The 21,570-nt window shown below is 38.8% G+C and overlaps 1 protein-coding gene across 1 annotated transcript in view; it reads right to left on the bottom strand.

Annotated features, from left to right (window-relative positions):
- rb1cc1 (RB1-inducible coiled-coil 1) overlaps positions 1–21,570 on the bottom strand; it is a 181,448-nt gene that overhangs the window by 59,346 nt on the left and 100,532 nt on the right. The window contains exons 16-18 of the mRNA XM_048596119.1: positions 16,042–16,150; positions 15,500–15,752; positions 9,530–9,581 (exon numbers count right to left, since the gene is read on the bottom strand). Of these exons, the coding sequence (XP_048452076.1) occupies positions 9,530–9,581; positions 15,500–15,752; positions 16,042–16,150 (414 nt within the window). The remainder of the gene's footprint in view (positions 1–9,529; positions 9,582–15,499; positions 15,753–16,041; positions 16,151–21,570) is intronic.

The following is a 21,570-nucleotide window of genomic DNA, read 5'->3' as shown; positions in this document are numbered from 1 at the left end:
CAAAACAATGCTCTCCAAAACAATGCTCTCCAAAACAATGCTCTCCACCCCTAATTAGTGCTTGCTATTCCAAATGCATGTAGATCCTGTGTCTCAGAATCCCCTCCAACAACTTAACCACCACTGATGTCCATTGATCCCTGGCTTTATCCTGCAGCCTCTCAAATAATCGCACAACTTTAGCCACCCTCTAGTCTTCTGACACCTCACCCGTGGCTGTTGAAGATAAAATATCTCTGCTAGGGGTCCTGCAAATTTTTTCCCTAGCTTCTCCACAGTAAATACAGATGAGAAATATTCATTCAGGAACTCATCCATCTCCAATGGTTCCACACATACTTGGCCTCATTGATCTTTAAGGGGCCATATTCTCTCCCTGGTTATTGTTTCATCCTTAATACACATGTAGAATGTCTTTGGGTTCTCCTTAACCTTGTCTGCCAAAGCTATCGCACGTCCCTTTTCTGCCCTCCTGATTTCCCCATGAAGTGTACTCACTTGATTCCAGCAGATTACACTGAACATATGCCTTTTTTTTCTTGACCAGAGTCGCAAAATCTCTAGTCAGTGTTCCATACTCCTGCCAGCCTTGCCCTGAACTCATGTTATCTTGTTTTTGAAAGCCTCCCACTTGCCAGACGTCCTTTCACCAGCAAACAGCCTCCTCCAACCACCTTTGAAAGTTCCTGTCTAATACCATCAAAATTGGCCTTGCCCCAATTTAGAACGTAAACTTATAGACCAGACCTGTCCTTTTCCATAACTATTTTAAAACCAATTGAATTATGATCACTGGTTAAAAAGTGCTCGACCACACTTCAGTCACTTGCCCTCCCTTATTTCCCAAGAGGAAGTTGAGTTTTACCCGTTTTCTAGTATGGCCACCTACATATTGATTTAGAAAGTTTTCTTGAACACTTAAATTCCTCCCCGTCCAAGCCCTTAACACTATGGCAGTGCCAGTCTATCTTTGAAAAGTTAAAATCCCCTAATATTATGTCCCAACATATTTGCTGCTCAATTTCTCACTGACTATCGGGGGTATACTATCCTATAGTACAATCCCAAAGTGATCAGCTCCTTCTTATTTGTCAGTTCCACCCACATAGGTTCAGTGGATGATCCCCTTAGAATATCCTCCTTAAGTACTGCTGTGATGTTTTCCCTTATCAAAAACAGCACACCCCTGCTTTCCTGCCTCCCCTTCTATCCTCCCTATAGCAACTGTACCCCGGAAAATTGAGCTGCCAGTCCTGCCTGTCCCTCAGCCATATTTCAGTAATAGCTATGACATTCCAGTCCCATGTTCACGTCCATGCCCTGAGTTCATCTGCTATACCTGTCAGACCTCTTGCAATTAAACAAATGCATTTTAATTCATCAGTCTTCCCTTGTTCTTTGTCATGCTCTTGCTTGCCTTGTCTATTTAACTTGCTCCCTCTAACTTCCTTACCACTGTCAACCTTCTCTCTTATCTCACTACTGCTTAGGGTTCCTACCACACCAACCAGCACCCCCCAACCACCACACCATCAACACCCCACCCCACCAACCCCACACACACTACACTAGTTGAAATCCTCCCAAGTAGATCTAGCAAATCTCCCCACAAGGATATTAGTCCCCCTCTAGTTCAGGTGGAACATGTCCCTCTCACACAGGTTATTTCTGTTCCAGGAGAGATTCCAATGATCCAAACATGTGAATCCCTGTCCCTTGCACCAGCTCCTCAGTCATGCATTCATCTGTCCCATCCTCCTATTCTCACTCTGACTAGCACATGGCATTGGGAGTAATCCAGAGATTACTAACCTTGAGGTCCTGCTTTTTAACCTCCTGCCTAACTCCCCGCATTCACTCTGCAGGACCTCATCCCTTGTACTACCTATGTCATTGCTACCAATGTGTACAATGACCTCTGGCTATTCACATTCCCCTTCAGCGAGGCTTTTGATTAAGTCCTGCACAGGAAACTGATAACAAAAGGCAAGAGCTAGAGGATTGTGCGCAATACTGGAATCCACGTTATAGAAGAGATGTGATACCACTGGAGGAGGGTGCAGAAGACATTTACCAGGATATTGCTTGGGCTGGAGAGTTTCAGCTATGAAGTGAGATTGAACAGACAGGTTTTCCCTTACAGTAGAGAGATTGAGAGGAACATGATTAAGACGTATAAAATTACAAGGAGCATAGATAGGGTAGACAGGAAAAAACATGTCCCCTTGACAGAGGGATCAACAATCAGGAGGCATAGACTAAAAGGCAAGAGGCAGGCAATTTACAGGAGATGTGAGGAAAAATTTTTTCACACAGCAGGTAGTGGGAATTTGGAACTCACTGACTGTAATGGTGGTAGAGGCAGAAATCTTCATAATATTTTAGTAGTATTTGGATGGGCACTCGCAATGATAAGGCATACAAGTCGATGTGCCAAAAGCAACGGCCTAGTGGTATTATCGCTGGACTGTTAATCCAGAGACCTAGGTTCGAATCCTGCCATGGCAGATGGCGGAATTTGAATTCAATAAATATCTGGAATCAAGAGTCTAATGATGACCATGAATCCATTGTCAATTGTTGGAAAAACCCGCCTGGTTCACTAATGTCCTTTAGGGAAGGAAACAGCCATCCTTACCTGGTCTGACCTACATGTGACTCTAGCAATGTGGTTGACTCCTACCTGGGCAATCAGGGATGGGCAATAAACACTGGCCTAGCCAGTGACAGCCTCATCCCCTGAATGAATTAAAAAAAAAACACTAGAAAATGGGATTAGAATAGCTAGATGGCTGTTTTTGAGCAGCACGGGTTCTATGTAGGTCTCTATGGACTCCAAGAAAGACAGCAAGCGACAGACAGAGCCAGAAAGCCAAAGCCAGTGACAGCATTCAAAATAATGTAGATGAATTAGCAGCGCAAATAGACATAAATAGTTGTGATCATAGGTATTATTGCAGTCATGGAGGCATGGCCACAGAGTGACCAAGGATGGAAAATCGAACATCCAAGAGTATTCATTAACCACGAAGGAACAATAAAAAGGGAAAGCTCAGCAGGCCTGGCAGTATCTGTGAAGGAGAAAACAAAGTTAATGTTTCGGGTCCGGGGACCCTTCCTCAGAACCGTTCTGAGGAAGGGTCACCGGACCCGAAGCGTTAACTTTGTTTTCTCCTTCACAGATGCTGCCAGACCTGTTGAGCTTTTCCAGCAACTTTGTTTTTGTTCCCGATTTACAACATCAGCAGTTCTTTTAGTTTTTAATAAAAAGGGAAAAGTGGGTAGGACTGTTAGTGAATGAAAAATCAGTGCAGTTGTGAGGAAGGACATTGGCTTGGAAAGTCATGATGCAGAAACCGTATGGGTGGAGATAAGAACTATGAAGGGCAGAAAACATTTTTTTTTTGGGGTTGTCTATAGGTCACCAACAGTAATGGAGATGCAAGGGAAAGCATTAAACGAGAAATCAGATGCGTGCAATAGGAGTACATTTATAATCATAGTTGACTTTAACTGACATATAGATTCAACGAACCAAACAAGCAATGATATTATAATATTTGAGGAAATCAACCAGAGAACAGGCCATTCTAGACTGGGTACTGTACAATGAGAAAGGATTAATTAACAATCGTCTGTGGCGTTCCTTTGGGAACAGTGATCATAAATGTTGTCTTATTGTCAAGGTGAACAGTCAAATTTGAAATGAGGGTCTTGAATCTAAATAAAGAGACTATGAAGCATGAATTTGAAAGGATTAATTGGAAAAATTTACTAAAACGCTTGACGGTGGATAGGCAAGGAATTATATTTAAAGAACATATACATGAAAATATTCATTTCCATCTAGCACAAAAATATAAGAGAAAAAGGTGGTTCAACCAGGGCTTACAGATGAAATTAGGGATAGTATTAAATTCAAAGAGGAGACATAAAATTGTCAGACAAAGCAGCAAGTCTGAAGACTGGCAGCATTTTAGAAATCAGGGAAAGAGGAAAAAATTGATTAAATGGGGAAATATCAAGTAAAATTAGAGGGGATGAAAACTAACTGTAAAAGTGTCTACAAGTATATTAAGATCAAAAGAGAGTGAAGAAAATTGTAAATTTCTTACAGGGAAATTATAATGGAAAACAAAGAAATATCAGAAGACCTGAACACATACATTGGTTCTGTGTTCACAAAAGAGAGCACAAATAACTTCCCAGAAATGTTAAGGAACTAAGAATCTTGTGAGGGAGCAGAATTAAGGGAAATCAGTAGTAGAAGGCAAATAGTTGCTAGGTAAAATTAATGGGGTTAGATGCTTACAAATTACCAGGCCTGATAATCCACGTCCAGGATACTAAAGAAAGTGGTTTTGTAAAAAAAATTGTGCACCTTCGTTAGTAAACTGTCTGAAATAAGTGCTTCACCACAGGGAAGAAGCTATGCCTTCAGCAATAGTAAGAAAAAAATGCTCTGGAACGTTATTCTGAAGAAGAGATGGAACAAAACATTCCTCAAAGTAAAGCATGGAAATAAACCATCCCTGGTTGAAAAGAAAATGAGAAGTAACATGGAAGAGTGACTTATACACAAATATTTAAAATTTCATAGACTAAGGAGGTATGTGTAAATGGAATAATCTCCCACTTTGTCCAGAAAGAACAGTGGAGAAACCCAACAGGTCTGGCAGCATCCATGGAGAGAAAAACAGGTTTAACGTTTTGAGTCTGTTTAGATTTAAATAAGTCGTAACGGATTCGAAACATTAACTCTGCTTCTCTCTCCACAGATGCTGCCAGACCTGCGGAGTTTCTCCAGCATTTTCTGCATTTGTTTCAGATTTCTAGCATCCAAAATATTTTGCTTTTATCCCACTCAGCCACATGTTAGACTTAACAGGTGTAACAAAACCAAAAGTTCAACCTGACCTGTAACGTCAATGTTTCATGATGCATGCAGCAGCTTTGTAATGAAAAAAAAGTACTAACTTCATCTATGTTAGGAGTAACCACTTTATTTAAAGCAACAAATCATAGTCTCCAAGTGTATTGAGCTAGATGGGAAGCACCACATGGAAAAAAATTATTTGTTAGTAACTGTTTTATACTAAGTTTTGCTAAATTGTTACTGTCAAATGAAATCACCAGCCCTTAAGAGAATGAAAATTCTTTTTTCTTACGTAAACAAAACATCTCTCTACATCAACTCGTGATACTTTTCTTTAAAAGAAGGTGTAACAAGGCATTCAACAAAACTTCAGCACAACGCTGATTTAAAGACAGGTGAAAATCTCATCAGAAGGGACTAATTTAAGAACGTTGCTATCCTTGTGCAAAAAAGGGGAAAGTGATATAATGATAGAGTTTGAAATTCACTAAATTTTTGTACAGACAAGAGTTAATTAAATAACTGCTACCAGAAATTTAAAATTTCAGGAACCCATGAGTCTAAAAAGAGGTTCTATAATGAGTTTGCACAATTTATTATAGCATTAACAATAAAAAAGCTATCCTTCATAAATCAGAACACGAGTTTTCTCCCACCATCGCGTCCACTATAGGCCTGGTTACAGGAAGGAATAAGTAACTTGAATTATTGTGATTAAAATGAAGATGTCAGTTAAAAGAAAAAGCACACATCACGCATCTTGAATTCTGACCAAGAAATGATGGGAAACAAGGAACAGAAGTTTTCAGGAGTAGAGACTTTCCTACTCCAGGTTATCCTGCAAGGCACGACTAGGATCTTTTTCTCTGTTACCACCCACCTCTTAAAACCCTCCTCCCCATTCCTTCCAATCTCATTTGTATCTGCAGAAAATAGAGTACGAGAGAAAGCTAGTCAGCAATATAAGAAACAGATAAGAAGAGTTTATACAAGTATTGAGATAAGAGAGTTAGTAAAGCTAGCGTTGTTTCTCAGCAGCGAGTCTGAGAATTGATAATAGAAAACAAAAAAAAATTATGGAAGGGGTGACAGGTATGTTGTGTCTATCTTCATGGTAAGAGACTTCAAAACTTTCCTAAAGATAACTGAAAGTCATGAGGCGATAGGGAGGGACGACAGATGACTGTTACAAGATTTGGAAGCACAGGCAATATGTGCACTAGTTATAATCTTCCAAAATCCCGATGATTCTGGAAAGTTCTCAGCAGATTAGATGCTTTTATGCAAGTGGGACCAAATTTCAGCTACCTTCTGATGCCTTCTGTTTTCCTTATGTTCTGTACTTAGTTGCACTGCACCCAGGAGGGAGGTACACTGTATTAAACATTGAAGGAGACCAACCAGAATTTGGTTCCTTATAACTTCAGTTTAGAAAGCGGGAAAAGAAATCACCTGGAATGGCTACAGTGAACACATATCAAATTGGTCATAATACCCAAAACTAAAATTTACTCAGACAACCACCACTCAGCTTTGCCACAATTCTAAATCAGAGAACCAATGTATGAATGGAATCATGTCCTCCTGAATAATGGATACAGTTTTCGCCACAGATTTATTTTCATGGATCATGATGTTTTTTATTTTTTAACATCAATGAGTAAGATAAATCTGTCTTCCTCTATGTTTTTAAACTTTATTCATTAGATCATCCATGTATTAGTAAATGCAGAGACGTGGTTTACAAAACCAAACAGTCACAACATTAAAGTACGCAATACAAAGATTTGAGGAGCAATGGTTGGGTTAAACTACACCAATAGACTCTATCACTGTTACGATTCTCTTAGCCACTGCCAATTCCAAAATTAAAAAAAAAGAAGTGTCTTTCAAGTTAGTTTTTTTCCCCACCCCATTCAAGGGATGTGGGTATCATTGGCTAGGCCTGCAGTATTGACCATCTTAACTGCCCTGCCTTCTTGAAGGTCAACTCATTAGTTTTTTCTGGGTACTTTCCTGACAATTTTGGTCTCCAAAAACAGTCATTTCACAGAACTATAAATTAAAGCTTGGTTTTATTTCTAGTTAACCTCAAGTATGTATCCACTCTTGCAGTCAGATATGCCTTCCAACTTCCCAAACAGACATTTCATGCAGCAATTGGAGAAGGAACAGCTGTAATCAGAGCCAAGAATACAGAACTGTTTATTGGTGACAATTATTGTCACAAACAGCAAGACCGCTCACACACACAAATAACAGACTGCTGTTTGATTATTTTTGATTTTACTGTAAAAAGTAATGAATTGGCATGTTTCCCATTCATAGGATTTTCAAATCTCTTCAGTCACTGTACTGTAGGAAAATATAGCAAGCAATTATGTCTACCTGAAGCTTAGCACCACACTACAGGTACAGCCAACTGAAATAAGCACTGCTAGTGAAATTTGCATTGAGTAAATATTAGGTAGCAATCATGTATTGTACTTTTTTTTTGAAGTAACTAGATATTCATCACAATTTGTACTAATATTTTCTTCTTATAATGAATATAGAATTTTTTTTAATGCAAAGAAAGTGAGAGAAACCGGATTAAAATGGTTAAAACAACACAAGTATTTTGACTTCAAAAATTACCGAACTGTTATAGCAGCATTTAAGGACAAAAATATATACATATATGCATTTTATGCATATATGGTGGTATCGATGATGACACCTAATGGTTAGTACAAAGTAATGCTCCTACCTCTAGCCTTAAATGTACTAATTCACACACCTGTACACAATAATATTTACAACATGTTAAACCATTTGCTTGAGCAACAAAATGCAAAAGTTGTTCTAGTATAGGAACGTCAATTCTATAGCTTTACTAAGGCACCTAGAACAACTTTAGTTGTTTTAATGTAATAAAATATCTCAAGGTAGTTACAGATGAAGAGTCTTTTGTCCTAAACCTAGTCTGGTTTTAAATACAGGTCTCAGCACATAACTCGGAGGCAAAAGAACAAACGCTATGTTTGTGAGCTGAAATTTTCTACATTCTGCTAGCATAATACTATTTCTGATTAGCAGAACTTGGTTAACTAAGAAGAGTAATTAGCTGAAAGAGTGTCAACAAATGTTTTCTCCTCCAGCTCCATGTGCTTCTATCAGTTTAAAGGGCGTTGGGAAGATCGGGAGAGAAATATTAAGTTTAGGCGCAAATAAACATTCACGGAGTAGTCATTTTGCATTAAATGGACACAAACACAGGTATAGTTCATATATTTTGAAGGGAATACTTTCCATTCTTAGTCCCGTTTTATAGGGATTGATTAATACCATGCTGTATACACCATACCAATTCACTTACGTTCCCAATTTTCGCTACCAATACCTATTGTATACTGCTGCAGCCAAATTAATATGTATTCTGAGAAGATAATGAAGCATAATACGGAGACAAATCTTTAAGAATATCTTCAGCACATCACATTCTATAAACAAACAGTCATTAATGCAGTCAAAAAATGAATCCGCTAGTTCAAAATATTGCTGTTTAAAAGAAAGTGCAATTATGTAGAGAGACCATAAATGAAAAATAAGGAACAAGTCTGAAAAATTCTTGTCAAACATAATAATCATGCATACAACATCTTAAGACATTTCAAATAATGATACTACTCCTTAGCCAAATGCATAGTTCATTGACAAGCATTAATTTTTTTTCCAATAAAATATAATTGTCATTCATAATTAGGGAACCTCCATAATCCACACTTAGTTTGCATTCCAGTATAGCTCCAAATTAAAATTATCAGCCTACATTGTACTACTCTAGCATCAACTGGATAGTCAATTTCCAAAATAAATCAACTTTCACATTTAACATCAATAGCTTGAGGTTCTTTACATCCTGTGTTTACTTAAAAATGGCCCCCATCAGCCAAAAAGGTACAATCTGTGTCATAGCAGTCCAATTATTGGGAGCCAAGGCAATGTGGTCTTATTTATTTGCTGGTTGGGTGATAATTTTGGGATGCAAGTTTGGAAAGACTTCAACACTGGCCTGTGATCAATAAATTCTAACGCTTTTTTTTGTATCAGAAAGTTCAGTCATATGAAACCTAATGAGAACATGGATTTAAAAGGATATGCTTTTATAACAATATGTGTACAACATACTTGATAACTCAAATGCAGGCAAAATCTTAAAGCCAATCTGAAATGTCCCACAAACAACAAATGAGATGACTACAAAGTTTTTGAAGATGGAAAACTGTTGATTACAACACTGAATACTGGATAGCATCTTGTATACCTACCAAAACAAGTTGGTTTAATCTCTCATCAAAAAGATAACACCTTCTGGCATTCCATCCTTAATGCACTTAGTCAACATAGGCACATGATCTATGTTCCGCAACAAGATTTAAAACTTTAGATTTGGAAACAAGCCTGCTTAGCTGACACACCAATTAACCATAATCAAGATTGAAACAAATTCAAATTTATGTTAATTGAATTATGATCATCTTCATTCACAGAGTATTCCTGTGCCATACATGCAACTTTGAGGAATCCATTCTATTATGGAGATTTCCCCGTACATCAAAATATCTCCTGCAAACTTTAACCATAATTTATCAGACATGAACATTTACTTACTCTTTCTAAGATCATAATCCTATGTTTTTCCTCAGACATCTGGATGGTTTCACTGTAATGAAGTAAACAGAACTTTGATTAATGCATAAAAAAATTTAAATAAAAAATTCAATGCTTTTTCCAGCTAACAAATTTCAAGAGTTTCAGATGAACAATCAGCAGCAGATTTTACACTATGGTAGGTACACTGAGCTAGTTTAAGGATTTTCTGCACTCCCACCATCATCCTCAAAAGTATAATTCCTTAAGGTAGATATGCAATCAAGCTTCTTAAATGCAAGATACATGGTGTAGAGGGGGAGAAAAAAGGACAAGGATAAAGACGCAAGCTTCATCATCTGAAAAAATTAGAAGCAATTTGGTTTATTTGTTTTTATAGGTGAATCAGCCAGCATACATTTTTATGTTTAGTGGCACCACAGCCTAATCTTACCCAACCTTTCCTGTCTACAAAGTAGAACCTTGTACATTCAAAAACTTGCTTTGATCATTTTGGAAACAGCAAATACAAGATTATGTGACTAAAGACAAAACCTGGACTGGTGCTAAGAACATTTAATTTTGAATAATGTAGTTATTACACAATGTGATCAATGGTATTTCTCAAGTAGGAAACAGAATTTTCTGAATTACAACTGGAATTGCGACCCATTTTGAACTGTTTAGAATGACACCGCATCATACTTAAAGTAACGGTGCTTGTGTAGCATTGTGTCCTGTTTTGAATTAGTAGTTGCCCTGCTTGCATGAGGAGTCATAGGCTGGAGCTGTGAATGAAAACTGCAATATTTTTATTAATTCATTAATTTACTGGTGTAAATTTACTGGTTACATCAATATTTATGGCCCATTCCTAATTTCCCTGCAGAAGTTGCTAGGGAGTTGCCTTCATGAACTGCTACAATACCTAGGGTGTAGGCACATCTACAGTACTGTTAGGAAGAGAATTCCAGGATTTTGATTCAAAATTCAGGCTCACTTAACTAGTCTTGAGACAACTTTATAGTTTTGACCATGAAGAAATAGACAGAAATCAATGTAATTCAAGCAATGTCACAACCTCCATTACTCCGTGCATCTTAAATGGAGAGTCAGACAGTAAAATCCTCTTTTCACAAGCCAACAGAGCTGCAACTATTAGACAGCAATTGGCAGTGCAGTGGGCAAAGAAGGTTACCTCAGAGTATAACGGGATCTTGAACAGATGGACCCAATGGGCTGAGGAGTGGCAGATGGAGTTTCATTTAGATATATGTGAGGTGCTACATTTTGGAAAGACAAATCAGGACAGGACTTTTACACTTAATGGTAAGGTTCTGGGGAGTGTTGCTGAACAAAAAGAGCTAGGAGTGTAGATTCATAGTTCCTTGAAAGTGGAGTGGCAGGTAGATGGGATAATGAAAAAGGCATTTGGTATGCGTACATTTATTGGTCAGCGCATTGAGTATAGGTGTTGGGAGGTCATGTCACGTTGTACGTGACACTGGTTCAGCCACTGAGTATTGCATGCAATTCTGGTCTCCCTCCTATAGGAAGGATGTAGTAAAACTAGAAAAGGTTCAGAAAAGATTTATGAGGATATTACCAGGTTGAGGGTTTGAGCTATGGTGAGAGGCTGAATAGGCTGGGGTTATTTTCCCTGGAGTTTGAGGCTGAAAGATAACCTTAAATAAGTTTAGAAAATCATGAGGGGCATGGATAGGGTAAATAGACAAGGTTTTTTCCCCCTGGGGTGGGGAGTCCAAAACAAGAGGGCATAGATTTAAGGTGAGAGGGGAAAGATATAAAAAAAGGGACAGAGGGGCAATCTTTTCATGCAGAGGGTGGTGTATGGAATGAGCTGCCAGAGGAAATAGTGGAGGCTGGTACAATTACAACATTTCAAAGGCATCTGGATGGGCATATGAACAGGAAGGGCTTTGAGGGATATGGGCCAAATGCTGGCAAATGGGACTAGATTTATACAGGATATCTGGTTGGCATGGACGAGTTGGACCGAAGGGTCTGTTTCCGTGCTGTATATCTCTATTACCTTCATAATAGCCTTCAAAACACAATTAAGTAATCTGAACAGAAAATATCTGCAGTGCTAATGGCAAAAAGATGGGTGAACCAGACAAGGTGAGATAACAAGGTGTAGAGCTGGATGAACACAGCAGGCCAAGTAGCATCAGAGGAGCAGGAAAGCTGACGTTTCGGGCCTAGACCCTTCTTCAGAAAATCTTTCCTGCTCGGCCTGCTGTGTTCATCCAGCTCTACACCTTGTTATCTCAGATTCTCCAGCATTTGCAGTTCCTACTATCTCCGAAGGAACTTGCTCTTGCTGGAGCTAGTCTGGACATAATGTGCAGAATAGCATTGTCTCTGCTGAAATCAAACTTTAACTCCACAAAAAGCATTGCTAGACATTATTGGATGGTGGTTTGTTTGGGCACATTCCCAAACAATAAGTACAGATGAGCATCAACAGAAAATCAACAGAACACATCTTATATAGGTAGTTCTGCCCCTGCCCATGAAGCAGCAGGATTTGGATTATCATAGAGTGTAATAAATCATCAGAAACCTTTTCTGATACCAAGTACCAGAAATCAAACTCCCTCTGAGGAAGTGATGGATCGGGATCACCACTTGAATATTCAAAAGATTTTAAGATTGCTTGTAGCAGTGATCAACATGGATATTCACCTTAATTCTTGAATGCTACAAGTTACTAAAGTGAGTGTTTGGTTATAGAATCAACTATATAGATTATGCACCAGTGAAATCAGGCCATTAGCCCAATAGGTCAATTGCGATACGAATGCTCCATGATAGCTTTGACACTAGCACCATAATAAACTACAGCTATCTCACTTTCATCTAGCTTTTCTTGAAACCAATCAATCTGGAGAAGGACCCAGTAATGGGTGGGGAGTGAGCAGTGAGCAGTGAGCAGTGGCTCGTTCTGAAGATTTGATTGTGCAATCTGGCTGTATAGGAGAAAGTTTTATCTGATATCACTGCACAGGAAGCACCTATAATTATGGAAGACAACCTTCAAGATTTGCACGAGATATAAAAGCTAGATTTAGTTGATCAAGATAAGACAACAAAATACAAACTGCCCTATAAATTAGTCAGACAGCACCAGCTTTTCAGGTGATAACAAATCTACTCAGGCCTTAATATGGCAAACTGAAAGTGCATCACGTTAAGAAGAATGATTATACTGGCAGACAAGAGGAAATACCAGCAACCTCTGATCATACTACATTCATCCTTCTTCATTTAACAAAAATACTTGAGAGATACAATTAGTAGTCTGATTTTCACTATTGATCCATCAACTCACCATCTCCCTTGTATTGTGGCCTAAAACCCAGTAATGGGAGCACATCAAGCCTCAAGAACTGCAACCCATACTCAAAAATGAGTACTGACATCTATCTAATTATCTAGAGATCCCTTTCCAATGTTTCTTTGTCTCAGTCATAATTATAAATGTTTACTCAGGTTTCAGGTACTAATCAATTGGCATTTAGAGAAATGTTTGCTGTTGTTCTCCAGTACATGCCTCTCCCCACCCCATCCCTACTGATACTAATTAGAATGTTAACAGCAGTAATCGTCAGTGATAATAGACCATTATCAACATGCTTCCATTTCAATTGCTTTCAGCTGTTTACAACAAATTGAATTATGAAAGTTAATTAAGAACATAAAAATAGAAGCAGTAAGAGACTTTTAAGCTATTCTGTCATTTAATAACATCATGACTGACTTTCAACCTCAATTTAGTTTTCTTTCCTGATCCCCATATCATTCCATTCTCCCTCAGATTCTTACAACACAGAATCCACATTTTGGAAATAAGAAATTCAAATGAACCACTCTCCTCAGTGATAAAATATCTTACCTCTGTCTGAAATGGTTGACTCCTTATCCTGCACTTTTGACCTTTATTTCTACATATTTCAAGAAGGTAAACAGCCCCCCAAAATCAGCCCTGCCAAATGCCTTAACAATTTTGATGTTACAATGAGATTCTCTCTCATTTTTCCAAACTACAGAGATCACAGGCCCTTTCTCCTTCATCTTTACCCAGATACAAAGGAATCAGTTTAGTGAATCTTTCTTCCATCTTACTGTAGGAAATTGTATTCTTCCTTAGAGGGAGACCAAAAAATACAGTCTCCAAGTCTGACCAAAGCCACGTACAATTGCAGCAATACCCTTTTACTGTTGGGGAACCTCCTTGTAATAAAAACCAAAATACTAGTTACATTGCCAATTGCTTGCTGTATGAATATGTTAGATTCTTAAGAGTGCATCCCATAACTCTTAAGATTTTTTAAAAATTCACTATTTAAAAGCTATTTTTGAGCTGTCCATGGGAACAAACTTGTACTTGTCCACGTTATACAATATCAACTACCTCCTTGTACATGTAGTTGGCCTATATTCGAATCCATTTGCATTATGCACATAAAACAATTGTAGATGGAATATTAAGTTATCAGAAACTAAATCATTTGGTAATACAAAATGTATAAGCATTGGGGAGAAAAACATTTTGTCAAAGCTTTTTCAATGCACTTAGCAGGATAGTTTATAAGGAACACTAAAGTAAAGGGAAAACAACATTCCTACTATATGAGAGGAGTGTGCTAATGGGTAGACAAGTGGCTTTGGGTTAGTAGAGGTGATGCAGCATAGAATTGATGACAGTTAACTGCAGAGTTTTGTTTAAACTTGAACCAGGCAGGATGACTTTGGTCACAGCATTACTTTATGAAATTAATCATAGAATGGTTTCTGAACTAGGGAAAATAAATCTGGAATCGAGATCAAAGATGCAGTAAATACTGTTGTACTGCTTGACTAAATATTTCAGTTTTGTGCATGTGTAATTGAGAAATTCATTAGCTGTGACCTGATCAGTCTATAGGACTGGTTTTTGGAACACTTGCTCTTTGCGTTGAAATGTGTCAGTTTGAAAGAACAGGTTAGTTAATGGATATCTGTTGCATTGTACCAATTTAAATTCTGCAGTATTGAGGAAATCAATTCTTTCCTTGTGCATTGTTGCTTTAATGTAGAAGTGATCCATTTGATGCAAATGAGTTCACAATCTCTAGAGTACAGAAGGAGGCCATTGGTCCATCAAGTCTGCACTGATCCTCCCAAGGGCATCCTACCCAGACCCAACCATCACCCCCCCCACCCTATCCCTGCAACCCCACATTTACCATGGCCAATCCCCCTAACCTGCACATCTTTAGACCCTGGGAGGAACCTGGAGCACCCAATGGAAACCCACACAGACACGAGGAAAATGGATGTCTGCGTGGCGTTCGCATAATGCTGGAATCAAACCCGGATCCCTGGTGCTGAGAGTCAGCAGTGCTAACCACTAAGCCACCACGCCACCCTCAGTTAGCAAGAATGAAAGCATGATTTCCAAAAATGAAAACATAGTCCTCAAGTAAAGCAAGATGAGCCTTAGAAAAAAAGATTTTTGATTTCTGCTGGTTGGTTTCTGTTTCTTAGCAGTGCAGATTTTCTTCTCTGAAGATAATTTTGATCAATTGATTAACTCACCAACTGGTATAAAATGGAAAATGTATCGGGGGAAGAGGTTTGTAGCATCTTTTCACATCTACTTATGCAGAAGTGAGTTCTGCTATTTAATTTTGTTAAGGGATGGTTGACAAAAGGTGTTTCAACATATGCAGTTTTGGATAAGTCCATATTTCTTGTGTCAAATGTATGAAATTGCTTATTCAGTACGTTAGAAAGGATTCTTCTGCTTGGTCCCTCTCCGCCATAAAAAAGTCTTATTACTTTGAAAACTAAAGGGATGCACATTGATAGAATCACAATTATTTCATGTCACAGCAAAACATTGTTCATTTCAAAACAAAATAACTGTAATAAAGTAATTATCCACTTAAACTACAAACACTATTCTGGCAGTTGGCTACTCACCGTACAGTCATAGTGCTTGCTTCCATTGCAGATTCTATCCTTCCTTCTTCTGCTACTGCAGCAACAGGCGCAAATCTTTCTGAATCAAATGGAATTTCAGGCCCAGAAACCGAAGCCTCAGCTCCAGAATTTCCAGGTGATGAAAAGACAGAACAAACCAGCACATTGCTTCGTAGTCTGTTAAGCTCTTCGTCAAGCTGTTTCTTTTCTTGTAGTAAAGTAGCTCTATCTGCAGAAAGCGTTTCTATCAAAACTAAACACGTAATATATACATTTAGAGTTATGCACATTAGCACAAGGTTTCATTTATCCAACAAATTAGTACTACATTCTCAAAATACAACCTCAACCGATTTTGACTATTGTTAACTTATTAACTTTTTGTTATACTTTAGAGGTATCATACTACAGATTCAAATGTTTAAAAGGGCAGATGGGGAGAGAGACCAAGATTTATTAAATCATACTTCTAACTTAAAACCGTCTACATTGAGCTAAATGATCCTTCAAATTAATCCTGTAGTAAGTGAACCTTAACTCACCTCTATCCTTTTCTTGTTGCTGGGTTAGCTTTCTCAGTTTGTCATTCAAGTCATTGATAATTTGTTCTCTCTTCATTTTTTCTCGAGTTAGGACGGTATTGAAGTTAGTCTGAAAAACAAATCATTTGAGTGCAATCCAAGATTTATAAAATCAACAACCTGACAACTCTGATGTTCCAGAGGAACTACAATGAATTCCTTTATATAAAATCATACAAAAAGAATTTATATTCAAAATACAATTAAATATTCTATAACAGTTGCATGTTGCACAAATGCATCACTTTGTTCAGAATAAGACATAATAAAGAAATCAACCAAAATACGTCCAATGGGGAAAATAAAAACATATAGTTAGTGTTTGAACTACATTTTAGAACTGATCATTTGGAACTCCACTTGGAGTTCCTTGGAATATTTGTACCAATGTGGACAAAATATTCATGCAAAATATAATGGGATTACAGCAACAGGCAGAAAACCATATGATGATTGAATTCAATTTGATTGCAACTCACATAAGTAGTAACAATTTTGCAAAGTTTGAACTCAAGGCTGAATGTTACTAAATAAATAATGATGCAAAGATCAACTCTCAGCTGCGTATTCATAACAAGGAAATTATACCTACACAGATTGGATACTCAGCCAATGCTCTGACGACAGAATGATTTAGGAGACAAATCAAGTACATAATTTTATGCATTCTTTTAGATTAAGTGGTCATGCCTTCTGACAGAAGTTGCAGTTTGTTTAACTGATAGAAAATTGATTATACAAAAAGTCTTTATATTAGGTTTCTATTTTCACATGCCTCAATTTTTGGACAGGTTTTGGTTTGGTAGGGAAAAATAATACCTATAGTCTCAATTTGTGGCTCAAGCCCAAAGTTAATTTTATACGAATATCTTTCACACGTGTGTTTGTAGCCCAAATTTGCGCTTTGATCGATTCCCTTTAGCATTCAAAAAATTCATTCATGACCCACCCCACCAAAAGTGCTATACCAGTATATCAATTATTTTCTTTTAATACTTCAGTGTTCTGGAACAAGAAACTGAGAAGGTATTAGTTCGAACAATTAGTTATAACTCTGTCTGCCATCGAAGTCTGTATATCTGTATTTGCCCATATTTCTCATCACTTTCAATTAAGAAAATTCCATCAACATTAATTTTAAAATTAACAACTGATCCAGCATCAATGGCTGTTTATGGAAGAGAGAGGTCCAAACTTTTGTGAACTCTTGCATGAAGTGTTTTCTAGTTTGACTGCTGAAACGTCTCAAGATATTGCTCGCTAATCCTGAACTCTCCCATCAGCAGAAATGGATTTTTTCCAAAGACCAAACAAAGAGCAAAACAGCACAGGAACAGGCCATTCGGCCCTCCAAGCCTGCGCCGACACATTTTACCCTTCCATAATAAAACTGTCTTCACTTACAAGATCCGTATACCTCTATTCCCTTCCTATTCGTGTATTTGTCCAGGAGTTTGTTGATTAGTGCCTGGAATTGAAATTAACAAATCACCCAGGTTGAGATTTTCCAGACTGAAGTTAAAGTTTAGTCGCACAGGAAACATCATATTCAGCCAAATGTCTGGGCAATTTAACTCAAATGCTTAGGTGCTTTTCAGCTTATCCATGCCAGGAACATGCTGTGCAAGTTACTCAGTATTACGGGGACAAGGAGGTTGAACTCCTCTGATAATTAAACTGAAACACAAGCCCCAACTTGTTACGGCAGGAGTAGAAGTTACCTTCTAATAATTAAACCCAAAACATCCAAAGAATTTCATCCTGTCTTTATAATCTGTTAGAAAAAGTCATTAAATGAAAGAAAATCTCTGATATTCACTTTATAAGTAACAATTTATTTAACCCTAACAGTGAACAAATTAACAGAATTACTAACAAACCAAACAGTTCCCCGTTAACTACTAACTATTCCCTAACTGAACTAAATTCTACTGGTATGCTGTTCCAATACACAAAAGTCCCACTTATATAAACCCAAGTAATAATAAATTAAAACTTAGTCTCTCAAAGTCTGCACGCCTTTCTTCTGCTGTTCTGGCTGTGAGGGATGCTTTCTCTGAAGTCTTCTGTGAGGACTCTTACTAGAAGTGCCATGGTACCTTTTAATGGATAGACGGCGCTTTTACAGAGCTTAGTGATTTCTTCTGAGACCTAGATGCTTATTTCTCAGATGGCGGTTTGCTCTCACCCTGATTTTCAAAAACCCTCTCTTCATATACCTTGAATGATATAACTTACATTTCTTATAATTGCATTGGTCCGAGGCTATCATAACCATCAGATTTAAATTCAATTGACTTTCAATCACTAAGTGCTTGGTTTAAATTAATTGGCTGGTTCTACCTAGTTTCCAAAATATCAAAACAAAGCTAAGGTTTCCAATCACACTGCCAATTGATACATGTTTCAATTTCAGAACTGGCTGTACATCTTCAGCCACACGCAGACACTTTTCTTCTGTATGAATCTAAGCTTAGAAAAGCATTTTGCCTCTTGAAAGAACCATGCACTCTTCCCCTTTATCATTTTTTAAAAAACAAATTCTAGCTTCCTGCCTTTCAATTAATGATTACTCTACACAACGTCGTAACACTCCATGTACAGTGAATTAGTCAGAAGGTCTTGCCACTGGCAGGATCTTCCAAGGTTAAAGGCTTAGAGTACCATATTTAAAGACCAATTTAAATGCCAGACAACATTTCATTCGTGCAAGTCAACAACTTCCCTGGAGCCCTTGGGAGTCGCCATCAGAAGTCCTGAAATGCCTGCCAAGATGTCAAAGCTGGTTCTCAGGTATACTTGTACTACCTTCCAGATAGTGCTGGTTGGGGCCATAGAGACAGTTCCCCACGTTCCAAGAGACAGTATCAGGATGTCATCCCATCAGAGCAATCAAACCCTGGAGTAGACTGTAGCATGAGTCATTGAGTACCACTGGCTCACACAAAAGGGATAAGAAGCAGTCATAATAGGATTAGTGATATCCTGTGCTCTGTAATGAAAAGTGGCACCATTCACTCTCTGCTACTTCACACTCACAGGGGCATTCATTTCAATTTGCCACTGCACAGTTATCACACAAAAACTCAGTTTTCAGGCTTCCAGTGTCAGTAAAATTCTAACAGGTTTAGACAAGGTAAATGCTAGAAGGTCACAGTTGATGCATATGAAGTAGGCCATTTAGGATTGAGAAGAGGAGAAATTGCTTTGCCCAAAGTATGGTAAGCCTAAGGAATTCCCTGCCACAGAAAGCAACCGAGACCAAAGCAGTGAATGTTTTCAAGGTTGAGGGGTTAATTATAGCTGTAAAAAAAAACTGGAACAAGGTACTGAGTTGGATGATCAGCCATGATCATATTCAACCGGGAGCAGGCTCCAAGGGCCAAATAGCCTACTTTTTCAATTTTTTTAAATGCCAATTTCAGGTGCTTGATCTCTATTCAATGGCTCACAGCAATTATACCTTCTGAAACTATGAATCCATCCTGCACTTTCTACTCACTTTCTGGGACAGATCACTTCTTGAATGGCTTGACACGCTCAGAAATTGTTCTAGTCACCACTCACATCATATCAATCCTTTTTACCTCTTTGCAGGAGAAGCTGGCACACATCTGTGCCAAGGGGACCAAGACTGGCAGAGAGGTGTTAGATATAGTGTGAGTGAGGATCTTTAAGTAAAGGGCTAACAAACAGAAATTGGTGGAGAAACTTAGGAGGTCTGGCAGCATTGCGGGGGAGAAAATTGAGTTAATGGTTCAAGTTTGATGACTCTTAGTCAGAAGTCATAGCAGCTTGGAAGAAGATTTTTTTATGCTAAAGAGTTGGTTGTTGAGGGGGACAGGGGAAGGGATCTGTGTTTTAGAGACAACCACATTGTGAACAGAGAATACAATACATTGCGTGAAGTGCAGGGAAACTGCTGCTCCATCTGGAATGTTTGTCTGGGGCCTTGGAAAGGGAGGAGGCAGGAAGTAAACGGGCAGGTGTTACATCTTCTGTGATCGAATGGTAAAGGTGGGGAGCTTGGACCAGGATGTTCTGAAGGGATTGGTCCCTACAGAATGCTGACAACGGAGGAAAGGGAAACATGTCTCTGGTGGTGGCATCCTACTGGAGGTGAAGGAAGTACAGCTTACAATCCTTCGATGTGGAGACTGGTGGGGCAGTAAGTGAGGACTAAGGGACCGTATCATTGTTAAGGGAGGGAGGGAGGGAAGAGAAGTGAAGTGGTGAGGGGAGAAGTGTGGGAAATAGGTTAGACATGGCTAAGGGCCCCGTAAACCATGACAGCAGGGAATCTTGATTGAGGAAAAAGGTGGGACATTTCTTAGAATGGAAGGTGGCATCATCAGAACAGATGATGTGACAGAGATGGTGAACCTGGGATAACACGATGGACTCCTTACAGGAAGGAGGGTGTGAGGATGTATAGGCCAGGTAACTATGGGAGTGTGGAAGTGGGCAGGTTTGTAACAGATACTGATGGCCAATCTATCCCCAGAAATGGAAACGGAGAAGTTGAGGAAGGGAAGGAAAAAATCAGAAATGGACCAGGTGAAGGTGATAGCAGGATGGAAATTGGAGGTGAAATTCATAAAGTTTTACAATTTTAAATAAGAGGGAAGGAGAACTGATGATGTCATCAATGTACCAGAGGCAGGGTTGTGGGTGGGGTAAAGACAGGCATGTTAGAGGCCCCCTGTTTTCTGGCAAAATGGAGGAGTAGTTCATCCACATCCTCACTACTATTAACTATTCCAGCAAAAGTGTGTTTGGCTGCCTCCATGGGTGGACAACTTGTATACCCAGGTCCAGCAGAATGCTCAGTGGTGCCCTCAGACCCGCACTCTCATGCTCTCTCTCGTCAGCATACTCAGCATCATTGGCAAGGCAAGGACAAGACATCTCAACTTCACTGTGTCCCTTCTCAAGGAGGCAGTGTAGTGCCAGCAGCAATCCATAGGGAAGAGGAGGGACAGAGAAGTACCCCAACAGTTTTTCAGGATAGTCCAAAGGTACACTATCCCCCACTTCTACCAGCATCCCCTTTGCGTCCAGCAGCTCAGGCTCGGGAAAAGCTTACCAAATACAAAATAGGAATGTGGACTATGGTGAGCAGAAGGCTGACAGCATCCTCATCCTCACCAATGTCAGCTGCAGATGAATCTGTCCATGACAAGATCAGTAACAGTGCTCACCGCACAGTCCTTGTGAGACTAAAACATTGAGAATACCCTCCGTTGTGTTGTGTGGCACTATCATCTTGCTAAATGGAACAGACTTCTAGGAGTCACTTTGAGCCATCAACAGCAGCAGAATCATTAACAAAATTTTCAACTTCATGGCCTGTCATATCCCCCACTCAACCAATACCATCAAGCCAGGGGATCCATCCTGTTTCGATGGAGTGCGCAGGAGAGCATGCCAGGAGTAGCACCGGGCGTTCCTAAAAATGAGGGGTCAACCTGGAGAAGCTGCCAAATAGGA

Source organism: Rhincodon typus, chromosome 4, assembly GCF_021869965.1.
Source record: "Rhincodon typus isolate 14 chromosome 4, sRhiTyp1.1, whole genome shotgun sequence".
NCBI lineage: Eukaryota > Metazoa > Chordata > Chondrichthyes > Orectolobiformes > Rhincodontidae > Rhincodon > Rhincodon typus.
Note: the sequence above shows the minus strand (reverse complement) of the source record. Positions and strands in the feature narration are given on the sequence as shown.